We start from the raw sequence: 27,906 nt of genomic DNA, 5'->3' as shown, positions 1-27,906 counted from the left end.
CACTTGCAGATTATTTCCATTCATGAAACTGGTTTCACCCCTCAACACTTGGCAACACTGGTTCTGTGTCTGAATGTGTGTTTTTGTTTTGGTCTGTTTGATTCCACACATGGCCAGTTTACCCCAAAGTATCTTGACACCCTGGGTTGTCAGCTGGTGGCATACACAGTGTATTGCCGCCATGGAACCCAGTAAACAAACTGGATTAAAGATTCCAGATTCTAACTGACTTAAAAAGTGTCAGCATCCATCTAAAAGTCTCTGTGACCAGAGGCAGGTAAATCCACTCATCAAAAAGAGGAGGTGGGGTAGCAATTTATATCAAGGATAGATTTTAAACTACTGTTTTACTTTCTGAATCAGTGGCTAAACAATATGAATTATTAGCTTTAACTCTTATCGTTTCTAAAACTGTACATCTTACAGTAGTTGGATGCTATAGACCTCCTTCAGCTAATAATGACGCCATTTCATCTCTGATGCACACAGTGACACAGTGACAGTGAATTGGTTGCAGTCAGCTTCTGATGGTCTTAAATTAATTTGTGATACTCTTAACTTCTCTCAGCTAGTTGAGATGCCCACTAGACCAAATTTGAAGGACTATAAAAAGTCAACATTAATTGATCTTATTTTTACAAATGTTCCACACAAATATTCATTGGCTTCTGTATTTGCAAATGATGTTAGTGATCACTGTGTTGTCGCCATAGTTAGAGATACAAAACTACCTAAACAGAAATCACGTATCATTACAAAAAGGTGTTTGAAATATTTTAATGAGCAATGTTTTCTCCATGACCTTGCAACTTATGACTGGGAAAGGATTTCCCTCATACCCGATGTCGCGTCTGCTTGGAAATATTTTTATGATGGACTTACTTCGGTTCTTAATAGGCATGCACCAATTAAGACATTTAGAGTTAAAGGCAGGAATAACCCCTGGTTTTCTACAGCATTGTCTACTCTTATACTTGAGTGGGATATTGCTTGGGCAAAAGCTAGGCAATCTGATGTAGATTCTGATTGGATTTGTTTCAGACAGCTTCGAAATAAATGTACAGTCGCCATCAGGAATGCTAAAGCCGACTACTTTATTGCTAAAACTACAACTAATTTAAATAATCCTATAAAAATTTGGCAGAATATAAAATATATAGCAGGGAACAAAAAATCATCAGATTTTCCTTCACGTATAAATATGGATTCCACTGTCATTTCTGATAAAGAGCAAATACTTAACCATTTTAATAAGAATTTTATTGATTCTGGGTCTTTATTCAAGTCGTACAATCTTTGGCCCTCAAATAATGACTTTGTTAGTGCAGAAACTAGTTTTAAAAAGGAAGAGTTCTCTTTTGTTCACATCAAGCGTACTGATGTCCATAAAGCACTTAAATCGCTTGATATAAACAAATCTCCAGGCCCTGACTGTGTGGAAACTATCTATTTGAAAATGGCATTAAATTGTTAAAATTATGGTTACAAGTGATCACCTTTGTGTAAATGTCACTAACAACATCAGAACACTCAATAGCAAAATAAAAACAGAAACTTTATGTCTTATGAGCAGGTAGCTTAAAATTATTATAACTTGGTTAGGCTTTTTATAGGAAAATAGACCAGATTACAATTAAGTGTAAAATGTGATAAATTCTAATAATGATGTCTTAATGAAAATAAAGACTTTTCTGGCAATGTTAAAATGTCATGTATTTAGCAATAAAATCACACAGTATGAACACACAAAACAAAATATTTGACTGTACAAAGCGAGAGCTAAAAGGCATTTGACTATTAAAGGTCTGAGTGGTGTCCATGTGTGAGTGTAGAGAGAAGACAGTGTGTAATATTCATGATTAAGACTGAAATAAACCAGTGGATTTTAAGCTGAAAGCAATTAAAGGGGGTCCAATACTGTTTCATCCATTCATGAAAGGCATTCATGAGTTGTTTACACTATTAAAGAGTTGGACTCTCATTCTAAGCATAGACAAAGTAAAAAAAAAAAAAATTACTTCCGGGTTCGCAAGTTTCAGAGAGTTTTTTTCATTCATGACGTAGACAAGGGTGGAACTCCTTATATGGGCATTTCTCCTGGAATAATGCACCCACACTTGCTCTGGAAGAATGTCTCCAAAGAATTGTGTTTATGGTTGTAAGGGAAGGATAACTTTGTTCAGCTTCCTAAAGAACCCAGCGTTACAGTGGATACAGTCTGTTTTTCGAGGGGCAACAATGGAGTTTCACAAGTGTGTTTGTTGATTAATGTTTTATAAATAGTGCCCAGATTGACGCTAGAGTTGCACATTCTTTGATACTGAAAGATGAATCAGTCCCAGCTATTAAAGATCCTGGTCATGATTCAGAACTGCAGACGGTAAGTGAAACGGCATCAAATGTCTGTTTCGTTGGCATTCGGTGCTCAAGTGCTCATCACGCCTCCAGGAGCTCAGCTTTTTTCAGGAAGAAAATCTTAAAGCTGTATCTTTCTTTCATAAATATGATAAAACTAAAGACTTTTTGGAGATATGAATGATGCAGTGCAACTCTATAGGTACTTGAGATTAAAATGAGATGATACTGTGTGTGTTATGCCTCCTTTAATGTCCAAACATCAGAACAGTCCATGAATGTGTAAATGTGTGAAATCAAGCAGAGAAGGATCTGAAACATGACCTGCACTGAACTCAAACCCAGGTCTCCTGTGAGCATCAGATCGACCACATGTTCTTCATTTGACTGAGCTGTAGATCACATCCTCAGATCTGGGGAGAAGGTTTATGAATATGATAATGTTACTCCAGCAGGTGACAATCCATAATTTCAACAACACAAAAACAAGAGGTCTGATTAAGCATTGAATGTGTCTCGTTTGGGTTCAGATGAATCGTTCCTCACCTGCTGGCATCAGACGGATGTTGCATCTCAGTGGTCTCTTCAGTCTTGTTCATGTCTTTGTTCTTGAAGTGATGGACACTGGCATACTGAATCTCTTCAGCATCTCCAGAGTCTTTTTCTGTTTGTTCTCTCCTCGAGCGTTTGGGTTTCTTCGCTTGAACCATAGCATACAGATCATCCGTCTGATTGGCTGATGCTTCTGAATACACTGGATCGTCATTGGTCGGAGCTGTTTCTTCTGATCTGCTGACAAGATCCCCCTGCTGTTTCATAAAATAACAATCACACAGATATCACAAGATCAAAATCAGGTCAAATATTTGTCAAGTCACAGTACATTATGATTGTAAGTCTTTGTATTGTAAGATTTTTATAGTTAAAAATAAGATGATCCTGCTGCTTTTGTAGATTGAGGTATGTTTTATCAAAATTGCCTGATTTTGTCTGACATCTTCAGCTCCACTGTCTCTCTTCTTCTTCCTGTAAAAAAAATGTTTTGTAACAAATTACTGAACAGTATAATTTTTTGCAAGTAACATTTAATATTTTGCCATAATTTTAACAAATTCTGCATTTGTGTTAACTTGTGAAATTACTTTCTAATGCAAGGGACTCACTTAATAAACACAATGATAATGATGATGATGATGATGAGGAAGATCAGTCCTCCACATCCCACCACAATCCCAATAGCTGTGTGCAGAGCAGCTCTCTGAACCCCTGAAACAAGATGTTCATGAAGATCATTTCACACTAGAGACAGATTTAACTCAAAGAGTGTCTGTTTATAATGAATTGAGCGCAGCGTTAGTTCAGTCAGGCCACGGAGGTATGGGCTGTGACCAACTGATACGGTCAGCTGTCAAATGGCTCCAATCACTACCATTCTCCTATTAGTCATGGGACATATAAACGTGGCACTACTGTTCGGTAAGTATGCTCAATGGCTTGCAACCCTCCCTCCCCATTATAAGCATGAGGACATTACTGTGCACCTTTTGGCTGTCGTGTCTTTGTTTCAAATGACTTAGGCTTTCAAATCGTAGCTGGTATGGACCTCACTGTTGAGAGACACTCATCTTCATAACCAGGCTAAAGGATAGACGTACCACTGCCACATCTACATGATTATCACTGTTTGCTTAAAGACATTACTAAGAGTCTTAATTGTCAAGTATTTCCAAGCTGATGGTTCCAGGGGGTCAATGTTTAAGCTTTTAATTTGGGAGCAAGAAGCCCCATAAGGAACCATACCGCCAAAGATAGATTGTGTACAATAAACTCAAGTAACTTTCCAAAGTGGTCCTGTCTGAAATACCTTTAACAGAGACTGAAACAGACGCTGATCTCTGAGATCCATGTTGATTCTGAGTCTCACAATAGTAGCGTCCGCTGTGACTGGAGTTAAAGCTGGAGATGATGAAACTCTGTCCAGATCCAACAGCTGAGCTTTGATTCTCCTTAAACCAGCTGAAGTTCAGAGCAGGAGGGTTTGAGTCACTGCTGCAGATCAGAGTCACTGAATCTCCCTCCACTATTTCAGACGGACTGATGGACACTGAGACACTCTTTGGAGGATCTAGATGAAATGTAAATGATGAATAATTACTTTATTTAACTTATCTTATGGTTGTTGACATTAACTGAAGTATATCCACAAGCAGAAATTAAAAGAGATTTTATTTGAGTGATGAGATTAAAAAGGTACATGTACTGATTTACAAACCCATGAAGATGGTCTCTACACACAGATTCTTGATTCACATTCATTTTCATGTTATTACAATAGTAAATAAAGCATGTCTAATAATAAAATATGTCATCTATTCAGAATAAATGATTAATTTAGCAAACTAATCTGAAGTTAATTCTGAAAATCTCTGAATAATCAGGTAAATATTTCTCTAATGTTAATGAATCAGTTTGTACTCACATCCTACATGAAGATAAACAGGTGGAGAGATCAGATGTTCCTCTCCTGAAACAGCACACTGATAGTTTCCTGAATCATCACGACTGACTGACCGCAGCTGAAGCTGATTCTTTGTGATGTTTCCTGTAGTTAATCTCTGTGTGTCTCTGAACCAGATGAATGTTGTTTGTTGAGGCAGAGAGCAGCTGCTTTTACATGTCAGAGTGACTGAATCTGTCTCTTTCACACTCTGCTCTGTCTCCACCTGCAGGTCTGACACAACAACTCACTGATTCATCATTATAGTTTCACCAACATAGCTTTAATGTTATAACAATTGAAACTTTAAGGAGATGAAATAGTAACAAATACAATATTTACATTTAAGCATTTGCTTTTTCCAAAGTAAATTGCACTGATTCAAGGTAAACACTTTATGATTTCCTGTATTTCCTGGGAATTGCTCTCATGGTTTTGTCATTATTAGTGCCATTCTCTACTGTTTGAGCTTCTTGAATAACAGGTGACACAACAGGTGACACAATGTTTTATATGTTTCATAATGTGTCTTACATATTTCTGTGGTGTGTGTGTGTGTGTAGCTCTACCTGTGACGTCCAGCTGAGCTCCAGGAACCCCTGTCCATCTTCCTCCCTCAGTGTCTGTAGTGAATCTGCAGTTGTAGATGTGTTTATCTGCTTCTGTTACATTCATCAAAGTGAGTCTGCAAGTGTTGTTTTTATATTCACGGTCACACTGAACTCTTCCTCTCTTTTCTGGGTCTGAACACAGGTCAGGGGTTTCTATTACAGTTACAGCAGGTTTGGTCCAGAAGACTGTATTGAGCTGATGATCACGAGGATATTTTACAGTACAGGAGAGATTCACTGTTGACCCCTTTAATGCACAAACATATGAAGAACTGTAATTCACTCCCCAATCCTGCTGACCATCACCCGCTGAAACACAAAGCACAGAAATTAGAAATATAATTAGGCTTTCAAACACACATTTCATTTTCTTTTAGATTTCAGCTGATGTCTAACTTTACAAACTCAATTCAAAAGAAATAAAAAAATTAAAGGGTGTGAATAATTCACTTATGATAATGAATCAGTTTGTACTCACATCTTACTTTAAGAAAAACAGGTGGAGAGATCAGATGTTCCTCTCCTGAAACAGCACACCGATAGTTTCCTGAATCATGAAGACTGACTGACTGCAGCTGAAGCTGATTCTCTCTGATGTTTCCTGTAGTTAATCTCTGTGTGTTTCTGAACCAGATGAATGTTGTTTGTTGAGGCAGAGAGCAGCTGCTTTTACATGTCAGAGTGACTGAATCTCCCTTATTCACACTCTGCTCTGTCTCCACCTGCAGATCTGACAACAACAACACACTGATTCATCAGCTTAAAGTGACAGTCAACTTAAAAGTCCAAAGTTGGCAACAAATCTGTGTTTTTAGAACGGTAAAATAATTTTTTATTAGTTTTAATTAGTCAAGTTTATCATAAAAGCGCATATACCCCACTGTATTAGTATTTAAAGAGTATATGATTATGTTGAACTTTATTCTTGAAAACATGGCGCTGTATTAAGCAGTATATAAAAAGTGTATGTTTGTCATGGAAATGTTTCTGAAACATCTGTGTATATGACAAATATTGCATTTAATTCACTTCATCTGTGATAAAGTATTCAAACACCGCGTGAGCGTCACTACCGGGAGCAGAAAGTGACAGCTCTTGTAGTCGTGCTTCAAGTCGAAAACATTATTTATCACTCTGCTGTTGGCTCTTTCTTTTTCAGAACACATTTACAAATGTCCTGCTTGTGATTGTCCATTTAACAGCAGTTAAGTTCTTGTTTAAATGTACACTTTTCACAACATAACAATATTTCAAAGCAGATTTACAGCCAACTTTTGTTTCAATAAAACAATATCTTTGGGCCTAAATGAACAGGGAATCTAGCATTACTTTCTATTATCTCTTTCTTTAATTTCTCCTAATCTCAAGTGAATGTAGCCAGGTTTCCATCCAAAGTTGCAAATTTAACTTATGCGCAAAATTGGAATATCACACAAAACATTTGCAATAAAGCAGCGTTTCCAGCCAACGAGTCAAAGAGAACAAAATCATAACTTCCTTATAAACTGGCACTATACATCACTAAGAAAAGTAGGAGAAGCTAATGAATATAACAATTTTCATATATAAAAAAAATGCTTGCACCTCAGAACGAGCAGACGAAACACAATGAGTGGATGATGCTGTTTGGGAATGCAGTCGTTTAACAGTGCTAAGAGGCATAAAGAAATACTTTGATGACAGACTTTGCTCGGGCGTTTCAGAATGACCATAACAACATTTCAAATGGAGTGGAACAAGATATTTATTCGCAAAATTCCTTTCCATCCCCCATTATTAGCATTGCCCCTTTTTCGCACAAGTCAAAACCCTCAAGCGAGCTTAAAAGTGTTTTTGTGAATTTTGTGGTTTTTCAGCGATACGAAACTCGATTCTGATACGATACTTAAAAATGCACAAAAAAGCAGGGTGATGAAAACCCAGCTACTGTCAAGACAACTAAAGTCTTCTGACAACAAGATAATATGATATACCAATAAAATACAGCTTGAAGTCACATGTTCAGTTAAATAGATGGAACAATTTGTGAATTTAGATTTAGATGTGTGTGTGCATGTGTGTGTGTGTGTGTGTGTGTGTGTGTGTGTGTCTGTGTGTGTGTGTGTGTGTGTGTGTGTGTGTCTGTGGTGTATTTGTGAGAGTTCACTAGCTCTACCTGTGACGTCCAGCTGAGCTCCAGGAATCCCTGTCCATCTTCCATTCTCAGTGTCTGTAGTGAATCTGCAGTAGTAGATGTGTTTATCTGCTTCTGTTACACTTGTCAAAGTGATACTGTGAGTGTCTTTATCTTCACTGTCACACTGAACTCTTCCTCTCTTTTCTGGGTCTAAACACAGGTTCGGTGGATCTCCATCAGTTACAGCAGGTTTGGTCCAGAAGACTGTTTTGAGCTCATGATCATGAGGATATTTTAAAACACAGGACAATTTCACTGTTGACCCCTTTAATGCACAAACATATGAAGGACTATAATTCACTGTCAGATACTGCTGACCATCAACCCCTGAAACACAGATTACAGTAGACAGTAGTTTACATTAGAAAATTAGGTGTTTTGAAACAATGTATATAAAGGATCTTTTCATTTTGACTATTTTTATGCAACACAGGCTCAATGGAAATACATGCCTCTACAAACATTTCTGCAACACTGTAATTACGTTTCGCAGCAGTTTCAAAGTGAAATGTCCAGAGAGTGGCACTAAAACACACATTTAATACGTGGCCATGGCACATTTTCATTACGTTGGTACAGGCAGGTATTGCAGTGTTTTTCTTGCACTGCTTGAGACACTTACTGCAGATGTTCAGAAATCAAATATCTGGTGAGTTGTGAGTGTCACTAAAGGTTACTGCTCTGTCATGTTAGAAATATCCCCTAAACCTACCCAAGAGTGTTAACAAATGTAAAAGTAACATAAAAATGTATTTGCTGATGGAGCTATTTTAACTTCCTGAAAAGTGTGAAAATTAGCCTTTATTCATCAAAACTCTGTGCCTGTAAATCATACTTTGTGTGAAAATAAATAAAAGTTGTCAGAGTTTTACTGCGTCTGATGCTCATTTCAACTGGAAACCGCAGTGAATCGGACATATTGGTAAGTTTTTATCAGTTTTGAAGAAATGTATGCAGAGGCACGTGTTTCCAATGAGCTTAGATTGTTTTTATGTTAACTGACAGCAAAACACTTTAAGAGCTCAACAGTTTTTAAAGAGTGTTAAAGTGTGTGTTTAGTGAGTGTAACTGAAGACTCACCCGCAGTCATGATCACCAAGATCAGAGGAAGAGATGTTACGAGTGACGGCACCATAGTGATTTCTGCAATAAAAAACACAAACTTTATTGTGTTCATCAAAAGACAGATCATAATAACTGCTCATTGAAGGCTTGACGTGTGCTAAGGATGTTTTTCATGTCAGGTCTTGTGTGTCTAATCGAGGACATTTACTCATCAGAAAAGGGTCTAAACATTTAATTCATTGTTATTAAAGATGTAGCATTTGAGCACTTCTGTATCATCTCCTTTACTAATTAACTCAGAAGTTAAAGTTTTTGATGATATTGCTACTGTGAAAGGGGAACCAAGTTGATTCATATTTTCTATATTTGATAAAATCACACAGGCGTGAGACCTCAGCCATATCATCAGCTGATAAATTCAGATCTGCGTTCGCGGGCTGCTGCTAAGCCAGAGACAGACGTCTTTTTACAGCGCTGTGCATTATAACCAATCACACAAGATTCTGTTGAGCTTATGAATGCAATGACCAATCAGAGGTGTTCAGATGAGTCATCGCTGAAATGCTGGTGCTTCCGTGGTTTTAATGGGAGTTTCTGAGAGTGACTGAACTCTAGACTGTCAGTGAAAATGTTCTTTGATAATGTAAATGTTATTTGCTCTCTTTCTGTACAATGAAAGATTAGTAGCCATATATTACATTAACTTTCAATGTTAAATTCACATCTAATATAAAGTCAGTGGTATTAAAAATATGTTGTAAAAATATATATGTATTAATTCTAATATATTACCAGTGCTGATGAATAGAAAGCTCAAAAGAACATCATTGATAGTAAATCAACATATTGGAATGATTTCTGAAGGATTATGTGACACTGAAGACTGGAGTAAAGGCTGATGAAACTAAATATATATATATAGATAGATAGATAGATAGATAGATAGATAGATAGATAGATAGATAGATAGATAGATAGATAGATAGATAGATAGATATTCAGTATATGACCAAAAGTAACTAACTACTTGAGTCGTTTTTTATCTGATACTTTTTTACTCTTACTCAAGTAACTATTCAGAATAGTACTTTCACTTTTACTTGAGTAAATATTTCTGTAAGTACTTTTACTACAGTTTTTGGCATGAAACTGAGTGTGTGTGAGATTTGTGGCAGTGAATGCTGCTCCATGGGCACTTATGACAAGAACTGTGGATGAAGCATCAGCAGAAGATGATGAATTAAAGAAAGTCAGACTAGTCATACAGACTGTTGTTTTGATGAATGCAAGCCGTATGCTGCCAGTGAGCCAAGTATGATTGGACAGATAGTCTTGAGGGTTACACGCATTGTGTTACCACAGTCACTCCAAGCAAGAGCTTTAAACCTACATCACAAAGGACATTTGGGCATAGCAGACACCAACCAAACAGAACCTTTCAAGTAAAGGTAACGGCACAGACAAACGGCAAGGTGGAGAGGCATGCATCCAAACTGAAATGCATACACAGCAAAATCCCCAGTGTTAATTTAACACTCTGAGTGTGGACACATATAAACACTGAAGCAGTGTTAAAAGTAACACTGAAGCAGAGTTGAAGTTAATGAGATAATTAAGAAGTTAATTGAGTTATGATTGACCATTATTGAAGACACCTGATGTTAACAAGCAGAATCACCAGCCGAGAAAAATCACAATTTGTGTGTCCCCATTATAGTGGTCAGTGTTTGCCTTAGTTGGGATCTTGGCTTGTAACTTTTTAATTTTCAGATTTTTGTGTCAAGCCAAGAGTAAAAATCATTGGGTGGTGATAATTGTGTTTTAATACAATTGTTGCTTGACCTTAATCACTGAGCTAATTTACAGGTTCTTCTCTTATTGTCGGTCATTATTGATTGTAACAGCTATGATTCCACAATGAAAGAGTCCGTATTTTCTATACATTTTGTAAGCATCTCTTGTGGTTCTGTGATTCAGAATTTTTTTTTTTTTTTTGAAAAGTTTTAATTTTAGGCACACACAGATAACAAGAATCAGCATATGAATCTCAACAACGGTGACAAACAGCATATTCAGATAAACAGATCTACTCTGAACATCACAAAACTAGATACTAAAAATGCTCATAATTTATTCATTCCGCAAAGCATGATGGGAGCCATGGATGAGTTTTTGTTGGCTACAATATGCTTTTTTGATGGTCACCGTTGTTGTGATGCTCACACTGATTCTTGATGTCTGTGTATCTAAATTAAAGAACTCTTTTTTTATGTAGAACTAACTTTTAAAAACATGTCATATTATGCCAGAAATGTTGGATCACTTTTTATCCACCTAATTTAAGTACACAGTAAAGAAACCTGAACTCAGGCATTCAGGTCACGCCATGACAATTAGTCCAAACCACAATCAAATCCATAAGACTGCCTTGGCTCTGGTCTGTTTGTGTGTTATAACTCAGTTACCACAGCCACACAAAATCTAAATTTAAAAATTGAAGGGTCAAGATCCCAACTAAAGCAACACTGACCACTATAATGGTGACACACAAATTGTGATTTTCTCGTTTGGTGATTCTGCTTGTTAACATCAGGTGTTTTCAATAATGGTCAATCATAACTCAGTTAACTTCTTAGTTATCTCATTAACTTTAACTCTGCTTCAGTGTTACTTTTAACACTGCTTCAGTGTTTATATGAGTCCACACTCAGAGTGTTAAATTAACACTGGAGATTTTGCTGTGTACAGATTGCTCAGGCAGAGGGCTTAGACTAGAAAAAGGATCGCTGTAGGTATGTGGCAATGTACAGTGCTATTGACCTCAACACTATTGTGTCCTGAAAATTGTTTTTGACCATTGAAGACTCAATGGTGGAATGTGGAACACAATATAAAAGGAATACATCATTCTAACAAACAGCCAATCCAGAGTGTCCCACTAGATGGTGGTGTAGCTCCACAAATTAAACCAAAGAGACAACTCAAACTGTCTGAAGCCTTCTGCACACTGCATGATTTTAGCAACCCTATAATATTCAAATCACACTGTGTGACATGCATCTAATAAACTTACCACATGTGTATGCAGATTGTACAATTATGACACCTAGTGACTGATAGGCTACAATGCACGTTACTAAAACGTTGTTAGCATGTGCTAGTGGCAGTGATTGAAGCGGGCCAGTACGCACCAGCATGCAGTACTGGCACTTTGATATTTTATGCTGCGTTCCAGGCAGGTTTTTGAGCCCGTAAGTCATGACTTCAAACCACGACTCACGACTTTGTAGCATTCCAGGCCAGTCACGCCAAACTTCCTGCAGGCGCAAGGAATTGTAGCTTGATTATTATATTTATTGCAATGTTATATTGTCCTAAAATCGTTTTTTAAATGTGTACCACTTTCATTAACACTGCATCCTTAGGCTATATTATCCGTAGGTGCTGCCAATGGTGTTTCACGGGCTATGTGACATCAGAGCTCGGAACTGGGAATACATTGATCTAGTACGAGTTCACGGGTGGGAAGTCACGGGTTTGACTGCCATTCCAATGCACTTTCACAGGTAGAAGGTTGAAAAAACACAGGTTACGGGTTGACTGGAACGAAGCATTAGTCTTTAGCATAATGCCACATTTGAGTGCATACCAGTAATTCTGACATGTTGCCAGTACTGAGTCAAAGCATCAGTGTTTGGGTGATAAGAAATGACACAGTGATTTCCAACTTCTGCAATGTTCAAGTATCCAGTAAGGGAATTTATCAGTAATAAGTTCATTGTACTTTTTATGTTTGCTGAAAAAAAGAGAAGCTGTTAAAGAGGATGTTAAAACAGTTTGAGATAAGCAATTTTGAATTTTAGCACCATGTGGGTCGTAGCAGCAAACACACAGTACTGTATTTCTGGCCCTGTCAGAAAATGAGCGCAGGCTATCTTTGGTCGCGGGACTGTGACAACGGCCATCTTTGAACCTCTCACTATACGGCATAAGAGCACAGACTAGGAGCCACGATCACAGAATAGTTTCACAATGCATGTCTTTTGTCTGGGATGTGTAGTGTGTAGAAGGCTTGGGAAATTCAAGACTTTATTGTTGAGTTATCTTGTTGAGGAAATGACATGAACTGAAATGTTGTAATATTAATAATCTTGTACGTAAGGTAAGTTATGTTTAAAAGATGTCTGAAATGTTCTCATGTTAAAATGGAATTCAACAATACAAGAGCAACTTATTTGTTCGGCAGGGAAAGAAAACAAACATTTATTTTCTCAAGTTATCACTTGAGAAAATCGTTTGTGTTAGTGGCACTTCAATATGTTCACATTGAATATGACAGTTTAATACACTCACCTAAAGGATTATTAGTAACGCTTGTTCAATTTCTCATTAATGCAATTATCTAATCAACCAATCACATGGCAGTTGCTTCAATGCATTTAGGGGTGTGGTCCTGGTCAAGACAATCTCCTGATCTCCAAACTGAATGTCAGAATGGGAAAGAAAGGTGATTTAAGCAATTTTTAGTGTGGCATGGTTGTTGGTGCCAGACGGGCCTGGTCTAAGTATTTCACAATCTGCTCAGTTACTGGGATTTTCACGCAAAACCATTTCTAGGGTTTACAAAGAATGGTGTGAAAAGGGAAAAACATCCAGTATGTGGCAGTCCTGTGGGCGAAAATGCCTTGTTGATGCTAGAGGTCAGAGGAGAAAGGGCCGACTGATTCAAGCTGATAGACGAGCAACTTTGATTGAAATAACCACTCATTACAACCGAGGTATGCAGCAAAGTATTTGTGAAGCCACAACACGCACAACATTGAGGTGGATGGGCTACAACAGCAAAAGACCCCACCGGGTACCACTCATCTCCACTACAAATAGGAAAAAGAGGCTACAATTTGCACAAGCTCAACAAAATTGGACCGTTGAAGACTGGGAAAATGTTGCCTGGTCTGATCAGTCTCGATTTCTGTTGAGACATTCAGATGGTAGAGTCAGAATTTGGCGTAAACAGAATGAGAACATGGATCCATCATGCCTTGTTACCACTGTGCAGGCTGGTGGTGGTGGTGTAATGGTGTGGGGGATGTTTTCTTGGCACACTTTAGGCCCCTTAGTGCCAATTGGGCATCGTTTAAATGCCACGGCCTACCTGAGCATTGTTTCTGACCGTGTCCATCCCTTTATGACCACCATGTACCCATCCTCCGATGGCTACTTCCAGCAGGATAATGCACCATGTCACAAAGCTCGAATCATTTCAAATTGGTTTCTTGAACATGACAATGAGTTCACTGTACTAAAATGGCCCCCACAGTCACCAGATCTCAACCCAATAGAGCATCTTTGGGATGTGGTGGAACGGGAGCTTCATGCCCTGGATGTGCATCCCCCAAATCTCCATCAACTGCAAGATGCTATCATATCAATATGGGCCAACATTTCTAAAGAATGCTTTCAGCACCTTGTTGAATCAATGCCACATAGGATTAAGGCAGTTCTGAAGGCGAAAGAGGGTCAAACACAGTATTAGTATGATGTTCCTAATAATCCTTTAGGTGAGTGTATGTTCACAATTGTCATCTTTGAGACACCCCCCAGAGTTGATGTGCAGGAAACACCTCTCTCACATATGCACTGGTTCCTCCTCATCCCCTTCCTTCCCCTCGCACATCCTTCCCTTCACTCAGTTCACTCAGAATGGTCAATAGTAGAATATAATGAATATAATTACAGTCATGGTTAGTGTCATTTGAATAGTCTCAGGGCGAGTGGTACAATGCTCTCAATCTTACAAAAGTAGACTAAAAGATAATACACATCCTGAGAGTTAAGAGATATTTTGCTTACTGTAATTTGAGTGCCCTTTTACCAAATTCCAATTATTAGTTCCTGTCTCCATCTTGAGGGATGTTTTCTTGGTCTAAGATACTTAAGGAAATGTTGCAAGAGGATCAGGGCCTTCTGTAGCAAGAATGGGCCCATAACATGAAGTGTCCACACACTTCATCATACTGTGTATTTCTCTAAAAGCCAAGTATGCATCTTACTCTTAAATTCATCTTTGAGAATTTGATGTCTTGTATTGATTTGATATCTTTCAATCGGCTATGCAAAGGGGAAATGTCACATATTGTAGCATGGAGTCAGAGATGTTTGGATCCATATGCAGTAGTTTATTAAAGAGAATGATCAAACAGGCAGAGATGAGAAAAAAGCTTCGGGTATGTCAGGGATATCCAAAATCAGCAACAGTAACAAGCAGAGGTCGGGGCAGGCAGCAGAGAATCACAATCGGTATAAACAATCCAAAGTCAAACACAGAAGGAACAAACACTAGGAAAACTCTTGGAAATGCTAGACAGAACTAAACAAGACTTCGCAATGTGAGTGTGGATGAGTGCAACCTTTATAGTGTCACTGATAGGAAACAGGTCATAGAAAATGAGGTCCTAGGCAGGGGTTTATGGGAAATGAAGTCCAGGGTGTACTGAGTCATGTGAAAGTCTGTGTGGTGAATAAACGGATGTGCAGTGACCGGATGATGACACATACCTTGTGTAATGCGTGTGACATGAGTTGATTTCATGAACATCTTGTCTTGTGTCTGATTTAATTTAGCGTCTTTAGCTAGTTTGGGCAAAGGCAACAATCAGATGTGCTAAAACAGCAGCCCTATTTAAATCCACTCAAAACCCATGTTTCACTGAGCAATTACTGAATGAACACTGTGCTACATCCAAATGATTGCACTGTCTTTTCTTTTCTGTAGTATCCTCTTTTTTAATTCTTAAGGGTTTTAATTCATTTTAAATAAATGATTTAAATAAATGTTTTAATAATTTTAAATGATGCTTTGCTTTATGATTATTTTAATTTATTTTTATGTTAAGCACTTTGAATTAGTATTGTGTATGAAAAACATTGCCTTGCCTAAAGAGCTCCACACAGTATATACATATGTGTCTACAACAGATATTGAGTTTCTGGAATTAAAATCCATCAAATCAACATTAACCAAACATTTTTATTTATTGTTTTAGTTTTTTTTTTGTTTTTACAAACAAGAGTTTTAGCCGAGTTTTTGCTGGTAAAAAAATGGTCTTACCGTGCTGCAGTGTCAAAGTCTGTGTGTCGACACCCAAATGACAAAAATATCAGCAGCTTAAAGTGTCACATTTTAGAAAGTGTAGTTAAATTATTTGTCTTCCTCTTCCTGGATATGTGTGACACCATCTCAACTACACAAGAACAACTCGAAAAGTTTCCAGATCCAAACAAATAGCAATCTTTAGAATTCACTGTTAATAAATCTTTGTGAGAGAACACGTGAAACATGAGAGAAAGAACTGTGTAAAGATGTGGGGTTTTTAGAGATGAAGCTTTGTAAGTTTCACTTCCTCTTTCTGAATGAAACTCTGTGTTTAACACATACTGTAAAACGATGGTGCAACACAATATCATTTACCACAATCATGAGCTAATTAAAGTCATCATAGTAATTGTAGTAAGTTTTGGTTACACTTTATTTTACCTGTACTTACAAAGTACTTACTTCAGAAAGTACTGGAAAATACAAAGTAATTAGATACGTTTTTGTTTGGTTTAGGGTAGGTTCAGGGTTAGTATCTAGTTATTACCAAGTTATTACTTAGTTAATATCTTGTTTTGGCAGTTTAAGTAAATTATAAAGTCATCTTTATACCATCTAAACCCACTTTTAAGATCTGGGAAAATAAGAAGCAAAGACAAAACAAACTAAGTTATTTTTTACTTGGTTCATTTTGAATTTGGACTCAAAACCAACTGACTGTAAAAAAAAAAAAAAAAAAAAAGATTTTGAACAATTTTTATTACGCAATTGCACTGAGATTGGTAGCAAGGAGGTTTTAGACAGCAAATATAACTCAAAGTAAAAACACATTTAACTGTTACATATTTCTCAATCTTTGTATCTTTGTATAAAATGAGATTTCAAACTTCAAAAGCATATCAACATAACGCTTTGGGAGAAGAGTAAATGATGCCCAAATGTTACAAAATAATGGCAGTGAAAAAATATTTTTTGTGATTTAAGATTGAATATCAGCTGTAAACTGACTAAGAAACTGATTCCAAAAACAAAATATCAACATCACACACTGGAACTGAAAACAAATGATATTTCAAATAAGTGCAGGTATTCTCATGCATGTGAGCATCACTGAACAGCAACACATCGAACAGCAGCTTCACTTTACAGAAGAACAAAATCTACTCAGATATCAGAGCAAACAGAGACTTTATTACAATAAGTTACAGATATTGAGTTTACCATGAAAACATTGCTTAGCTGTGTGATGAAATGACATAATTAGAAAATATAAATGGAGTCTTTACTCCAGTGAAGAAACTGCATTATTGGGATGTTACTTTAAGAAATAAACAAGTTAAAATGTATTTGTGAGTGCAGCAGAAAAATAAAGAAAATATGAAATGTACAACATACATTTGAAAGATGAAAAAAAATGTTATAAGCTCCATAACAGTATACACAGTTACTTCAGGAAGGTTTATAAAAGTTACTGATAATGAAATAAGCATCAGATATGATATGAATGAGTTTCTGAGTATTTCCATGTGAGCAGTATCCTGTGAGGAGAGTTTAATGAGTTCCTGCTAGAGTCTCATATTCAGAAGATCTGGACTGAAGCTGGAGAGCCGTGTAGGTGTCATCAGGAGCTCTGGAGTCAGCAGACTGTGAGAGACAGATGAACAGAACACACTGTGTTTATATGACTCTGCTGAATGTGAGAGTAAAGAGTGTTTGAGACCTTCACTGACTCTGATCGTGCTGTAAATGTCAGCAGATGTTCTGGACACTGGATCCAGAGCTGTGTATGTATCATCACTCGAGTCAGCCGTCTGTAGAGAAAGATTTCAGGAGTTTATTCATACTTCAGTGCATTAACATCATCAAATATTGCAGTTGTAGATGAAGATGTGTGTTTGCTGACTCACCTGCTTTTGATTCACATCTTCACTTCCACCGTTTCTCTTCCTCTTTCTACTGAAAACAGCAGAAAACTATTAAAACTGTGCTACAATTCATCAAATAAATGAACAAAACTAGTTCATTTACTCTAGATCTGAGATCAAGTCTGCAGATGATTTACATTTACTGAAGAGACATAAATTTAGTGTCCAGACAAACTTCACTCACCTTATGAGCACAATAATGATGATGATGAAGATGAATACTACACATCCCACCACAATCCCAGTAACTGTGTGCAGAGCAGCTCTCTGAAACCCTGAAACAAGATGTTCATGAAGATCATTTCACACTAGAGACAGATGAAACTCAAAAAGTGTCTGTTTATAATGAATACCTTTAACAGAGACTGAAACAGACGCTGATCTCTGAGATCCATGTTGATTCTGAGCCTCACAATAGTAGCGTCCGCTGTGACTGGAGTTAAAGCTGGAGATGATGAAACTCTGTCCAGATCCAACAGCTGAGCTTTGATTCTCCTTAAACCAGCTGAAGTTCAGAGCAGGAGGGTTTGAGTCACTGCTGCAGATCAGAGTCACTGAATCTCCCTCCACTATTTCAGACGGACTGATGGACACTGAGACACTCTTTGGAGGATCTAGAGGTTAAACAACACAATATTCTTATTCATGTGCCATCTTTATTTGTTTGCTTGATAATTTGTTGAATAATTTCACTTTCCTTTCTTAGTGTTTGCACTTTTATTACAGCAGCAACTAACAAGTGCATTTCATTTACGAAACATCACAGTTGAGAATTAGATTTTTATTGTAACTGAAAGCAATTTTAGCAGTTTTTTACTTTATATGTGGACTGACTCACAGTAACAAGTCTAATATCTGAAGGTAATACACATAATATTACCTAATAGTTAAAAAGAACAAAAACATCTATTCTGTAATAAAATATGTGTGATGTATTTTGCAGTCAGAAGGTTTTAGGTACAGTTATATTTGACTGACAGACAGATATGGTTTTTCGAGCTTGATTTCTACAGCAACATGATATTCAGGAATTATTGTTTGATGTAATTTTTAAAGTATATAAAGTATCTCCTCACACATGACATTGATGCTGACAGCAGGAGACGGCAGGTCTTCATGTCCTCTGACAGCGCAGCTGTAACGGCCAGAATCACTGCGCTCGGACTGAAGCTGGAGGGTCTCGTTCTGGATCTTTAAAGCCTGTCCATTTTTGTACCAGATGAATCTGTCTGTCAGACTGCATGTGCTTTCACAGGTCAGATTAACTCTTTCTTTCTCCAGCACCAGCTGTGGTGCCTTTACCTGAAGAGCTGGAGAAACACATCCATCTAACCACGACCAAGAAATGAAATTATTAATAGAAATAAAGGAGTCAAGTGGATTACCTGAAACTTTAAGCTGAATTCCTGGTTGACCAATCCATTTTTGTCCTTCAGTATCAGTTACTAATTTAAAAAAATAAACTCTTTCATCATTTTTAGAGACGTTGTAAAGTCTGAGAACAGCAGTTTGTTTCTGTCTGTCTTCAATGTATTCAACCCTGTCTTTATACTCTGGATATTCTTTTAAACTTTTGATCTCTACACCTAGCATCCAGAATGTATCAGCCAGTTTATACTGCTGAGGGTATGTGTATGAGCATGACATGTTTACTGTGGATCCATTAAGAGCACATACTGATGTACTTTCATAAATCACATTCCAGTTTTCTCCAAAAACTCCTGCAATACAAACAAACAGAAGAACAGCAGTGAAGCTTGAGTTTTTGATCATGTTAATAATATGAGTTGTTGTGAAGTGAGAAGTGTTTAAAAAGTTCTGCAAATGAGGAAAAAAGTGTGTTGTGAAAATGCACATATTATCATGATGATCCAGAGCAAAAAGCACATCAACATGCAGACCAAAATATGAAGTCAAACTAAGAACCCAATAAACATTGTGCTATTTCAAAATTTTGTCTTTTTTGCAAACTTCCACTAATTTCAAACACACTGTCTCTCTTTGAAGCCCCGCCCTCTAGAGACATGTGAGCCAACCTAATTCCAGCAACTAACATGCAAAGTGACTGACAGATTGAGAGCATTTCTGCAGCTAAAATGATCAGGCTGCCTAATAGTTCTGCTTGAGTACATGGGATATTTTATGTTTGCTATTGCAGAAAACATTTTAAAGTGACACTGTAACAACTGGGACTCACCAGAAATCATGAGCAGAAAGATGAGAGGAAGAGAAAGAGTCATTCTGACCTTCATCATCACAGCAATCTTCACAGCCATAACTAATGAGATTTCTTAACAACAGTTATGTACAGTATAGAGGACAAAAACAATCACTGTCAGACTATATTAGTGAAGTTATGCACATCAGTCCTCAGTCAAATCATTTATTTTTTTGTAACTTATTTGTTGTCCAACAAAGGTTTATGTGTTGCTCTATTAAAGTGTTTTATTATATCTGATAATGTGTGTCAGAGATCCATAGACACTTCATGAACAACAGCGATCAGACGATATTTCATCCTGTATGAGTCTGGTTTTACATTGTCAAGTAAATAAAAATGTGTGTTATCATCTACATGGACATTTCTTTATTCCTCACATATTTACATACCTTTAATTGAAATTTAAATATACAAGCTCCTTATTAAATAATGTGTAAAACTCTCATACCTTGTTCACAGTGGCTTTCATCAACAGTACACAAATGTTGAGTTTGGAACATGTCAGACAAGTTAAGATTATCTGTCAGTGATTATAATAACTTCCAGTTTCTATGCAAATGTGTTCATAAAATGAGCAACTGCGTCTTCTGTAAATGTCAATGCAAGACAGTTATATTTATATTGCAAAGACCACTGAACATCAAGGCCCACCCAAATTTAGACTAGTCGAACAACATTCAGTTGACCTAAACAGAAATTCCCTTTTTGGCCTTTGCAGTCTAAGTACACTTGAACTAATGTCAGCTGTTAGCCGAACCCTTAATATACCTGACGCGAGGATACACCGTGATCTACTACAGTCAATCATTTCAGAGCAAACAGAATCCACTCAAAACTGAAAATTTATCATCAGTCAGGTAAATATGTTTTATTCCAATTACATATTCAATTCAGCGATATCAGATCAATACAAGACAAAGATTCTCAAAGATACATCTCTGGGTAAAAGATGCATATCTGACTTCAGAAAAATACATATGGAGTGTGTGGACAGAATCTTGCAACATTTTCTTAAGTGCCCAAGACAAACATCCCCCAAATGAAGACAGGAACTAAATTAGAGTTTGATGAATTTGCTTTATCAAGTCCTAGCCAAGAGTTAGCACCTTGTGGGGACAGATGATAATTTGCATGAAAGACACTGGGTATTAGCACACCCTCCACGGTGAGCATCATAATTCTAAACTTGTACGATCTGTATTACGTTTTAGTCTACATCTTGTACGATTGAGGCCATTGTACAAGTCACACTGAGGCCTTTCTACATTATTGGGATGTTACCTTTAAGAAATACAGAAGTTAAAATGTATTTGTGAGTGCAGCAGAAATATAAAGAAAATGTGAAATGTACACTATACATTTGAAAGATGAAAAACATATTCTGCAGAATGTTATATGCTCCATTACAGTATACACACAGTTACTTCAAGACGGTTTATGAAAGATACTGATAATGAAATAAGCATCAGATATGATATGAATGAGTTTCTGAGTATTTCCATGTGAGCAGTATCCTGTGAGGAGAGTTTAATGAGTTCCTGCTAGAGTCTCATATTCAGAAGATCTGGACTGAAGCTGGAGAGCCGTGTAGGTGTCATCAGGAGCTCTGGAGTCAGCAGACTGTGAGAGACAGATGAACAGAACACACTGTGTTTATATGACTCTGCTGAATGTGAGAGTAAAGAGTGTTTGAGACCTTCACTGACTCTGATCGTGCTGTAAATGTCAGCAGATGTTCTGGACACTGGATCCAGAGCTGTGTATGTATCATCACTCGAGTCAGCCGTCTGTAGAGAAAGATTTCAGACACAGGAGTTTATTCATACTTCAGTGCATTAGCATCATCAAATATTGCAGTTGTAGATGAAGATGTGTGTTTGCTGACTCGCCTGCTTTTGATTCACATCTTCACTTCCACCGATTCTCTTCCTCTTTCTACTGAAAACAGGAGAAAACTATTAAAACTGTGCTACAATAGATCAAATTAATGAACAAAAATAGTTAATTTACTCTAGATCGGAGATCAAGTCTGCAGATGATTTACATTAACTGAATAGACATACATTTAGTGACCAGACAAACTTCACTCACCTCATGAGCACAATAATGATGATGATGAAGATGAATACTACACATCCCACCACAATCCCAGTAACTGTGTGCAGAGCAGCTCTCTGAAACCCTGAAACAAGATGTTCATGAAGATCATTTCACACTAGAGACAGATGAAACTCAAAAAGTGTCTGTTTATGATGAATACCTTTAACAGAGACTGAAACAGACGCTGATCTCTGAGATCCATGTTGATTCTGAGCCTCACAATAGTAGCGTCCGCTGTGACTGGAGTTAAAGCTGGAGATGATGAAACTCTGTCCAGATCCAACAGAGGAGCTTTGATTCTCCTTAAACCAGCTGAAGTTCAGAGCAGGAGGGTTTGAGTCACTGCTGCAGATCAGAGTCACTGAATCTCCCTCCACTATTTCAGACGGACTGATGGACACTGAGACACTCTTTGGAGGATCTAGATGAAATGTAAATGATGAATAATTACCTTATTTAACTTCTCTTATCGGTTGTTGACATTTGTTGAAAGTATATCTACAAGCAGATATTAAAGGAGATTTTATTTGAGTGATGAGATTCGAAAGGTACATGTACTGATTTATAAACCCATGAAGAGGGTCTCTGTCGCTGATCTATATACAGTATATGACTGGATCGCTCATCGCGTTCTAAACAACTGCCAACAGACAGTGAAGCCACCGGAAGTGTTCGATCCGCTGTTATACTAATCCCTACCAGCAGAGAGCACCATTGAGTCACATTCAAACCGCTGTCATAAAATAACTCGATTTGAAGCAAATCAGTCAAACGGGACTCATTTTTATGTTATGTGTAATAAATTCATCTTTACTTCATATGTTATTTGCAGTGTTTATGGTCTTTTGGGGCAGGATAAGCGATATATTTAAATTGTTTAGGTGTGTGTGTCTGCTGCGCACTGATGACACAGTTAACTGATCAAACACAAAATACAGCCTATTTCTTTATTAACATAATTATTCAGGAATCAGAAATTATTAAACATGAACATATTAGTATCAGAAATTGATTTTAATATATGAATAATACAATTATTTTGTTAATATTGCTCTATAATGAAATTAAAAGCTTAACTTACTGTCTTGGAAATAAAGCTATGTCTTTAAATCCGTACTGTAGCTATATAGTCAGTTATTTCTCTGAATTAATTCAGATTTCAGAATAAGCACTTTGTCATTTGTTTTATATGTTGAGGTCGTGTCCGTCTGATGTTTATCATGTTCATGATGTTCACTACTGTAATGGACGTACTGTAACTTTTTAATAATTAGGGGTAATTCCCAACATTAAAAAAAATAACCGTTTACATGTCTAGGGTGTTTGCATTGTAATAATGTACAGTGATACTTCATATTTATAAACGCTGACTTGTTAGTTGATGTTTTCTCATTAAAATCATACAAATTCCTATTAATTCAATAGAACGTTTACGCACACTAGGGATTACCAATATAGAGGCGCTGTGGCTTCACCTTCATGACGTCATCAGCAATCCGGTCCTATATTATAGATCAGTGGTCTCTACACACAGATTCTTGATTCACCTTCATTTTCATTTCATTACATTAGTAAATATAAATCATGTCTAATAATAAAATATTTAATCTATTCAGAATTAATGGGATGAATTTAACTAATCTGAAGTAAATTCTGGAAATCTCTGAATAATCAGTGAAATATTTCTCTAATGTTAATGAATCAGTTTGTACTCACATCCTACCTGAAGATAAACAGGTGGAGACTTCAGATGTTCCTCTCCTGAAACAGCACACCGATAGTTTCCTGAATCATGAAGACTGACTGACTGCAGCTGAAGCTGATTCTTTGTGAAGATTCCTGTAGTTAATCTCTGTGTGTTTCTGAACCAGATGAATGTTGTTTGTTGAGGCAGAGAGCAGCTGCTTTTACATGTCAGATTGACTGAATCTGTCTCTTTCACACTCTGCTCTGTCTCCACCTGCAGAACTGACAACAACAACTCACTGATTCATCATTATAGTTTCATCAACATAGCTTTAATGTTATAACAATTGAAACTTTAAGGAGATGAAATAGTAACAAATACAATATTTACATTTAAGCATTTGCTTTTTCCAAAGTAAATTGCACTGATTCAAGGTAAACACTTTATTATTTAATGTATTTCCTGGGAATTGCTCTAATGGTTTTGTCGTTAGTGCCATGCTCTACTGTTTGAGCTTCTAGAATAACAGGTGACACAATCTGTGCTTTATATGCTCCATAATGTGTTTTACATATTTCTGTGGTGTATTTGTGTCTGTGGCTCTACCTGTGACGTCCAGCTGAACTCCAGGAATCCCCGTCCATTTTCCACCCTCAGTGTTTGTGGTGAATCTGCAGTTGTAGATGTGTTTATCTGCTTCTGTTACACTTGTCAAAGTGATGCTGTAAGTGTCTTTATATTCACTGACACACTGAACTCTTCCTCTCTTTTCTAGGTCTGAACACAGGTCAGGGGTTTCTGTAACAGCTACAGCAGGTTTGGTCCAGAAGACTGTCTTGAGCTCATGATCATGAGGATAGTTTAAAACACAGGACAGTTTCACTGTTGACCCCTTTAATGCACAAACATATGAAGAACTGTAATTCACTCCCCAATCCTGCTGACCATCACCCGCTGAAACACAAAACACAGAAATTAGAAATATAATTAGGCTTTCAAACACACATTTCATTTTCTTTTAGATTTCAGCTGATGTCTAACTTTACAAACTGAATTCAAATGAAATATAAAAATTAAAAGGTGTGAATAATTCACTAATGTTATTGAATCAGTTTGTACTCACATCTTACTTTAAGATAAACAGGTGGAGACTTCAGATGTTCCTCTCCTGAAACAGCACACTGATAGTTTCCTGAATCATGAAGACTGACTGACTGCAGCTGAAGCTGATTCTTTGTGATGATTCCTGTAGTTAATCTCTGTGTGTTTCTGAACCAGATGAATGTTGTTTGTTGAGGCAGAGAGCAGCTGCTTTTACATGTCAGAGTGACTGAATCTGTCTCTTTCACACTCTGCTCTGTCTCCACCTGCAGATCTGACAACAACAACTCACTGATTCATCAGTTTAAAGTGACAGTCAACTTAAAAATGAAAATTCAGTCATTAGTTCGACTTCATGCAGCACTGCCCAAACCGATCGCAGTCTGACTTAGAGTGTTGCATGCTGGTGCGAGAGTGTTTCGAGAGCAGCCGGTTGATTCAGCCGCTGCAGTTTCTCCAGAGCGACTGCAGGAGCGCTGATGACGACAGCTGCTTCACGATTGGCCAGATTCACCACATAAGAACGATCACGTGTTCTTCGGGTTAGACAAACCTTTTCAGTTCCAATAATGGCAACAAATCTGTGTTTTTAGAATGGTAAAATACTATTTCACTGTAGTCGTACTGTTGTATTGAGTCAAGTTTATCATACAGCACTGATAAAAGCATATATACCCCACTGTATTAGTATTTAAAGTAATAACTGTATTAAGCAGTATATAAAAAGCTATGTTTCTCATGATGTTTCTGAAACATCTGTGTATATGACAAAAAATTGCATTTAACTAACTTAATCTGCGATCAACTATGCAAACACTGTGTGAGCATTACTAACGGGAGCAGAAAGTGACCGGATTGACGGCTCCATTTTTAACTCCGCCTTCGACTGCAAGCGGCTGCTCTCGTTGATCGACATCTATAGCCCTGCTTCAGGTCGAACACATTATCTATCACTCTGCTGTTGGTCTAAAGCCATTTACAAATGTTCTGCTTGTGATTGTCCATTTAATAGCAGTTCAGTTATTGTTTATATGTATAGCACTTTTCACAACATAATATTTCAAAGCAGATTTACAGCCAACTTTTGTTTCAAAAACAATATCTTTGGGCCAAAATGAACCAAAGAGTATAGAAACCTTCTATACTCTTTGAATGAACAGGGAATCTAGCATTATCTCTTTCTTTAATTTCTCCTAATCTCAAGTGACTGTAGCTGGGTTTCCATCAAAAGTTGCAAATTAACTTATGTGCAAAATTGGAATATCACAAAACATTTGCAAACAAGCAGCGTTTTCATCCAATGAGTCAAAGAGAACAAAATCGTAACTTCCTGATAAACTGGTGGGGGAGGGTCTGTGGTGTATTTGTGAGAGTTCACTAGCTCTACCTGTGACGTCCAGCTGAGCTCCAGGAATCCCTGTCCATCTTCCATTCTCAGTGTTTGTAGTGAATCTGCAGTAGTAGATGTGTTTATCTGCTTCTGTTACACTTGTCAAAGTGATACTGTGAGTGTCTTTATCTTCACTCTCACACTGAACTCTTCCTCTGTTTTCTGGGTCTAAACACAGGTTCGGTGGATCTCCATCAGTTACAGCAGGTTTGGTCCAGAAAGCTGTTTTGAGCTCATGATCATGAGGATAGTTTAAAACACAGGACAATTTCACTGTTGACCCCTTTAATGCACAAACATATGAAGGACTATAATTCACTGTCAGATACTGCTGACCATCAACCCCTGAAACACAGATTACAGTAGACAGTAGTTTACATTAGAAAATTAGGTGTGTTGAACCAATGTATATAAAGTATCTTTTTTCATTTTGACCAATTTTATGCAACCCAGGTTAATTGGAAATACATGCCTCTACAAACATTTCTGCAACACTGTTATTACGTTTCACAGCAGTTTCAAAGTGAAATGTCCCGAGAGTGGCACTAAAACACACATTTAATACATTGAAAAAAGCAATAAGTAAATTTACTTAATTTTTATTTGGCAAGTTTTTGCACAAGCATTTTTCAAGTAAATTTAACACATTTGGAAATTAAGTAAATCTACTTAACTAAGTTAAGTAAAAAAAAAAACGAATAAGTATATTTTAATTAAATAATATTAAGTTAATGTATTTAGCAGACACTTTTATCCAAAGCACCTTACAGTGCATTCAGGCTAACAATTTTCACCTATCATGTGTTCCCAGGGAATCGAACCCCCAAACTTGCACTCGCTAATGCAATGTTCTACCACTGAGCTACAGGAACACATCAAGATCTTGTGAAAAATAAGTGAAAATTTCACTTACTTACTTTTTTATTTTGGAAAAGTTTTTACACTAATAAAAAACCCGAAACAGATATTCTAGAAATTTCTAAATGTAAAATAATTTTTTTTCAAAACAGTTTTATCAAATGAGGGTAAATAAGTCTCTCACTTCTGTCCCTTTAAACCAGTTTACAGCAAAGACAGCACGAAGGACTGGATGCACATGATAAATATTCTGCAATTAAGAAAACAGACAAAAGAAATAGCACTGTAAAACCTGATGAGTAAACTTAACTCAATCCGTTTGAGTAAACAGATTGCCTTGATTTAAACCATGTAAGTTTTAAAACTTTGCATTTAAGTGATTAAGTGATTAACTAAGTGCTGATTGTGAATTAGTGATGAACAGCTGCTGTTAACAAACAGAATCACTGAAGAAAAGAGAAACACAAGAACTACTACAACTGACTTCAGACACAGCCTTAGATGAAATCAACTGAAATAAAATACATGAAATCTCTCAAGATCTGATTAAACAACCCCACAAACAGCATCACCAGCTCCACTTATTAATAACCAGACCTTTATTTCTGTCAGACGTCTACAGAAGATCTTATTGAGAATGAACTAAGTTTTAGATGTTGATTTATTGTTTCATTTGAAGTAACCATGTTAGAGATCAGTGTTTGCTTTAGTTGGGCTCTTGACCCTTGACTTCTGTTTTAGTCTTTTCTCTGGCTGTTATAACCGTGTGTGTTTCTAAAACACATTTGTTGTAATTCAATAGCCCAGAAGAAATATCATCAGGT

General features: G+C 36.9%; 3 protein-coding genes and 1 long non-coding RNA gene across 4 annotated transcripts in view; all 4 read right to left on the bottom strand.

Annotated features, from left to right (window-relative positions):
* LOC113074016 (B-cell receptor CD22-like) overlaps positions 1 to 16,075 on the bottom strand; it is a 29,628-nt gene extending 13,553 nt beyond the window's left edge. Inside the window, exons 1-5 of the mRNA XM_026246724.1 lie at positions 15,816 to 16,075; positions 8,720 to 8,782; positions 7,619 to 7,966; positions 5,942 to 6,193; positions 5,422 to 5,772 (exon numbers count right to left, since the gene is read on the bottom strand). Of these exons, the coding sequence (XP_026102509.1) occupies positions 5,422 to 5,772; positions 5,942 to 6,193; positions 7,619 to 7,966; positions 8,720 to 8,774 (1,006 nt within the window). The 5' untranslated portion in view covers positions 8,775 to 8,782; positions 15,816 to 16,075. The remainder of the gene's footprint in view (positions 1 to 5,421; positions 5,773 to 5,941; positions 6,194 to 7,618; positions 7,967 to 8,719; positions 8,783 to 15,815) is intronic.
* Positions 16,076 to 17,214: 1,139 nt separating this feature from the next.
* On the bottom strand, positions 17,215 to 17,765 carry LOC113074010 (uncharacterized). Its single transcript, XR_003280580.1, has 3 exons — positions 17,708 to 17,765; positions 17,531 to 17,611; positions 17,215 to 17,444 (listed from the first exon to the last, which is right to left on the bottom strand). It is a non-coding gene; the product is annotated as an uncharacterized LOC113074010 (long non-coding RNA).
* Positions 17,766 to 17,905: 140 nt separating this feature from the next.
* Positions 17,906 to 19,504, bottom strand: LOC113074015 (B-cell receptor CD22-like). The gene is made up of 4 exons (XM_026246723.1): positions 19,111 to 19,504; positions 18,802 to 19,035; positions 18,079 to 18,339; positions 17,906 to 18,000 (listed from the first exon to the last, which is right to left on the bottom strand). The coding sequence occupies exons 1-4, from the start codon at positions 19,496 to 19,498 to the stop codon at positions 17,906 to 17,908; spliced, it is 978 nt and encodes a 325-aa protein (XP_026102508.1). The 5' UTR covers positions 19,499 to 19,504.
* Positions 19,505 to 21,790: 2,286 nt separating this feature from the next.
* Positions 21,791 to 26,563, bottom strand: LOC113074014 (B-cell receptor CD22-like). The gene is made up of 8 exons (XM_026246722.1): positions 26,554 to 26,563; positions 26,222 to 26,446; positions 24,857 to 25,108; positions 24,340 to 24,687; positions 23,763 to 24,014; positions 22,207 to 22,467; positions 22,038 to 22,128; positions 21,791 to 21,884 (listed from the first exon to the last, which is right to left on the bottom strand). Exons 1-8 carry the CDS (start codon positions 26,561 to 26,563, stop codon positions 21,791 to 21,793), a joined length of 1,533 nt encoding a protein of 510 aa, XP_026102507.1.
* Between the last annotated feature and the right edge of the window lie 1,343 nt (positions 26,564 to 27,906).

The sequence above is a fragment of the Carassius auratus genome, unplaced genomic scaffold (assembly GCF_003368295.1).
Source record: "Carassius auratus strain Wakin unplaced genomic scaffold, ASM336829v1 scaf_tig00013464, whole genome shotgun sequence".
Classification (NCBI taxonomy): Eukaryota; Metazoa; Chordata; class Actinopteri; order Cypriniformes; family Cyprinidae; genus Carassius; species Carassius auratus.
Note: the sequence above shows the minus strand (reverse complement) of the source record. Positions and strands in the feature narration are given on the sequence as shown.

Coding starts and splice junctions, on each gene's coding strand:
- LOC113074015 (XM_026246723.1), bottom strand. CDS start 19,498: ATGATCAAAAACTCAAGCTTCACTGCTGTTCTTCTGTTTGTTTGTATT. Junction 19,036..19,110: donor AATTCAGCTTAAAGTTTCAG/GTAATCCACTTG, acceptor GTGTTTCTCCAG/CTCTTCAGGTAAAGGCACCA. Junction 18,001..18,078: donor TGTTTCAGTCTCTGTTAAAG/GTATTCATTATA, acceptor ATCTTGTTTCAG/GGTTTCAGAGAGCTGCTCTG.
- LOC113074014 (XM_026246722.1), bottom strand. Junction 24,015..24,339: donor AGTTCAGCTGGACGTCACAG/GTAGAGCCACAG, acceptor TGTTGTTGTCAG/TTCTGCAGGTGGAGACAGAG. Junction 22,468..23,762: donor TGTTTATCTTCAGGTAGGAT/GTGAGTACAAAC, acceptor CATTTCATCTAG/ATCCTCCAAAGAGTGTCTCA.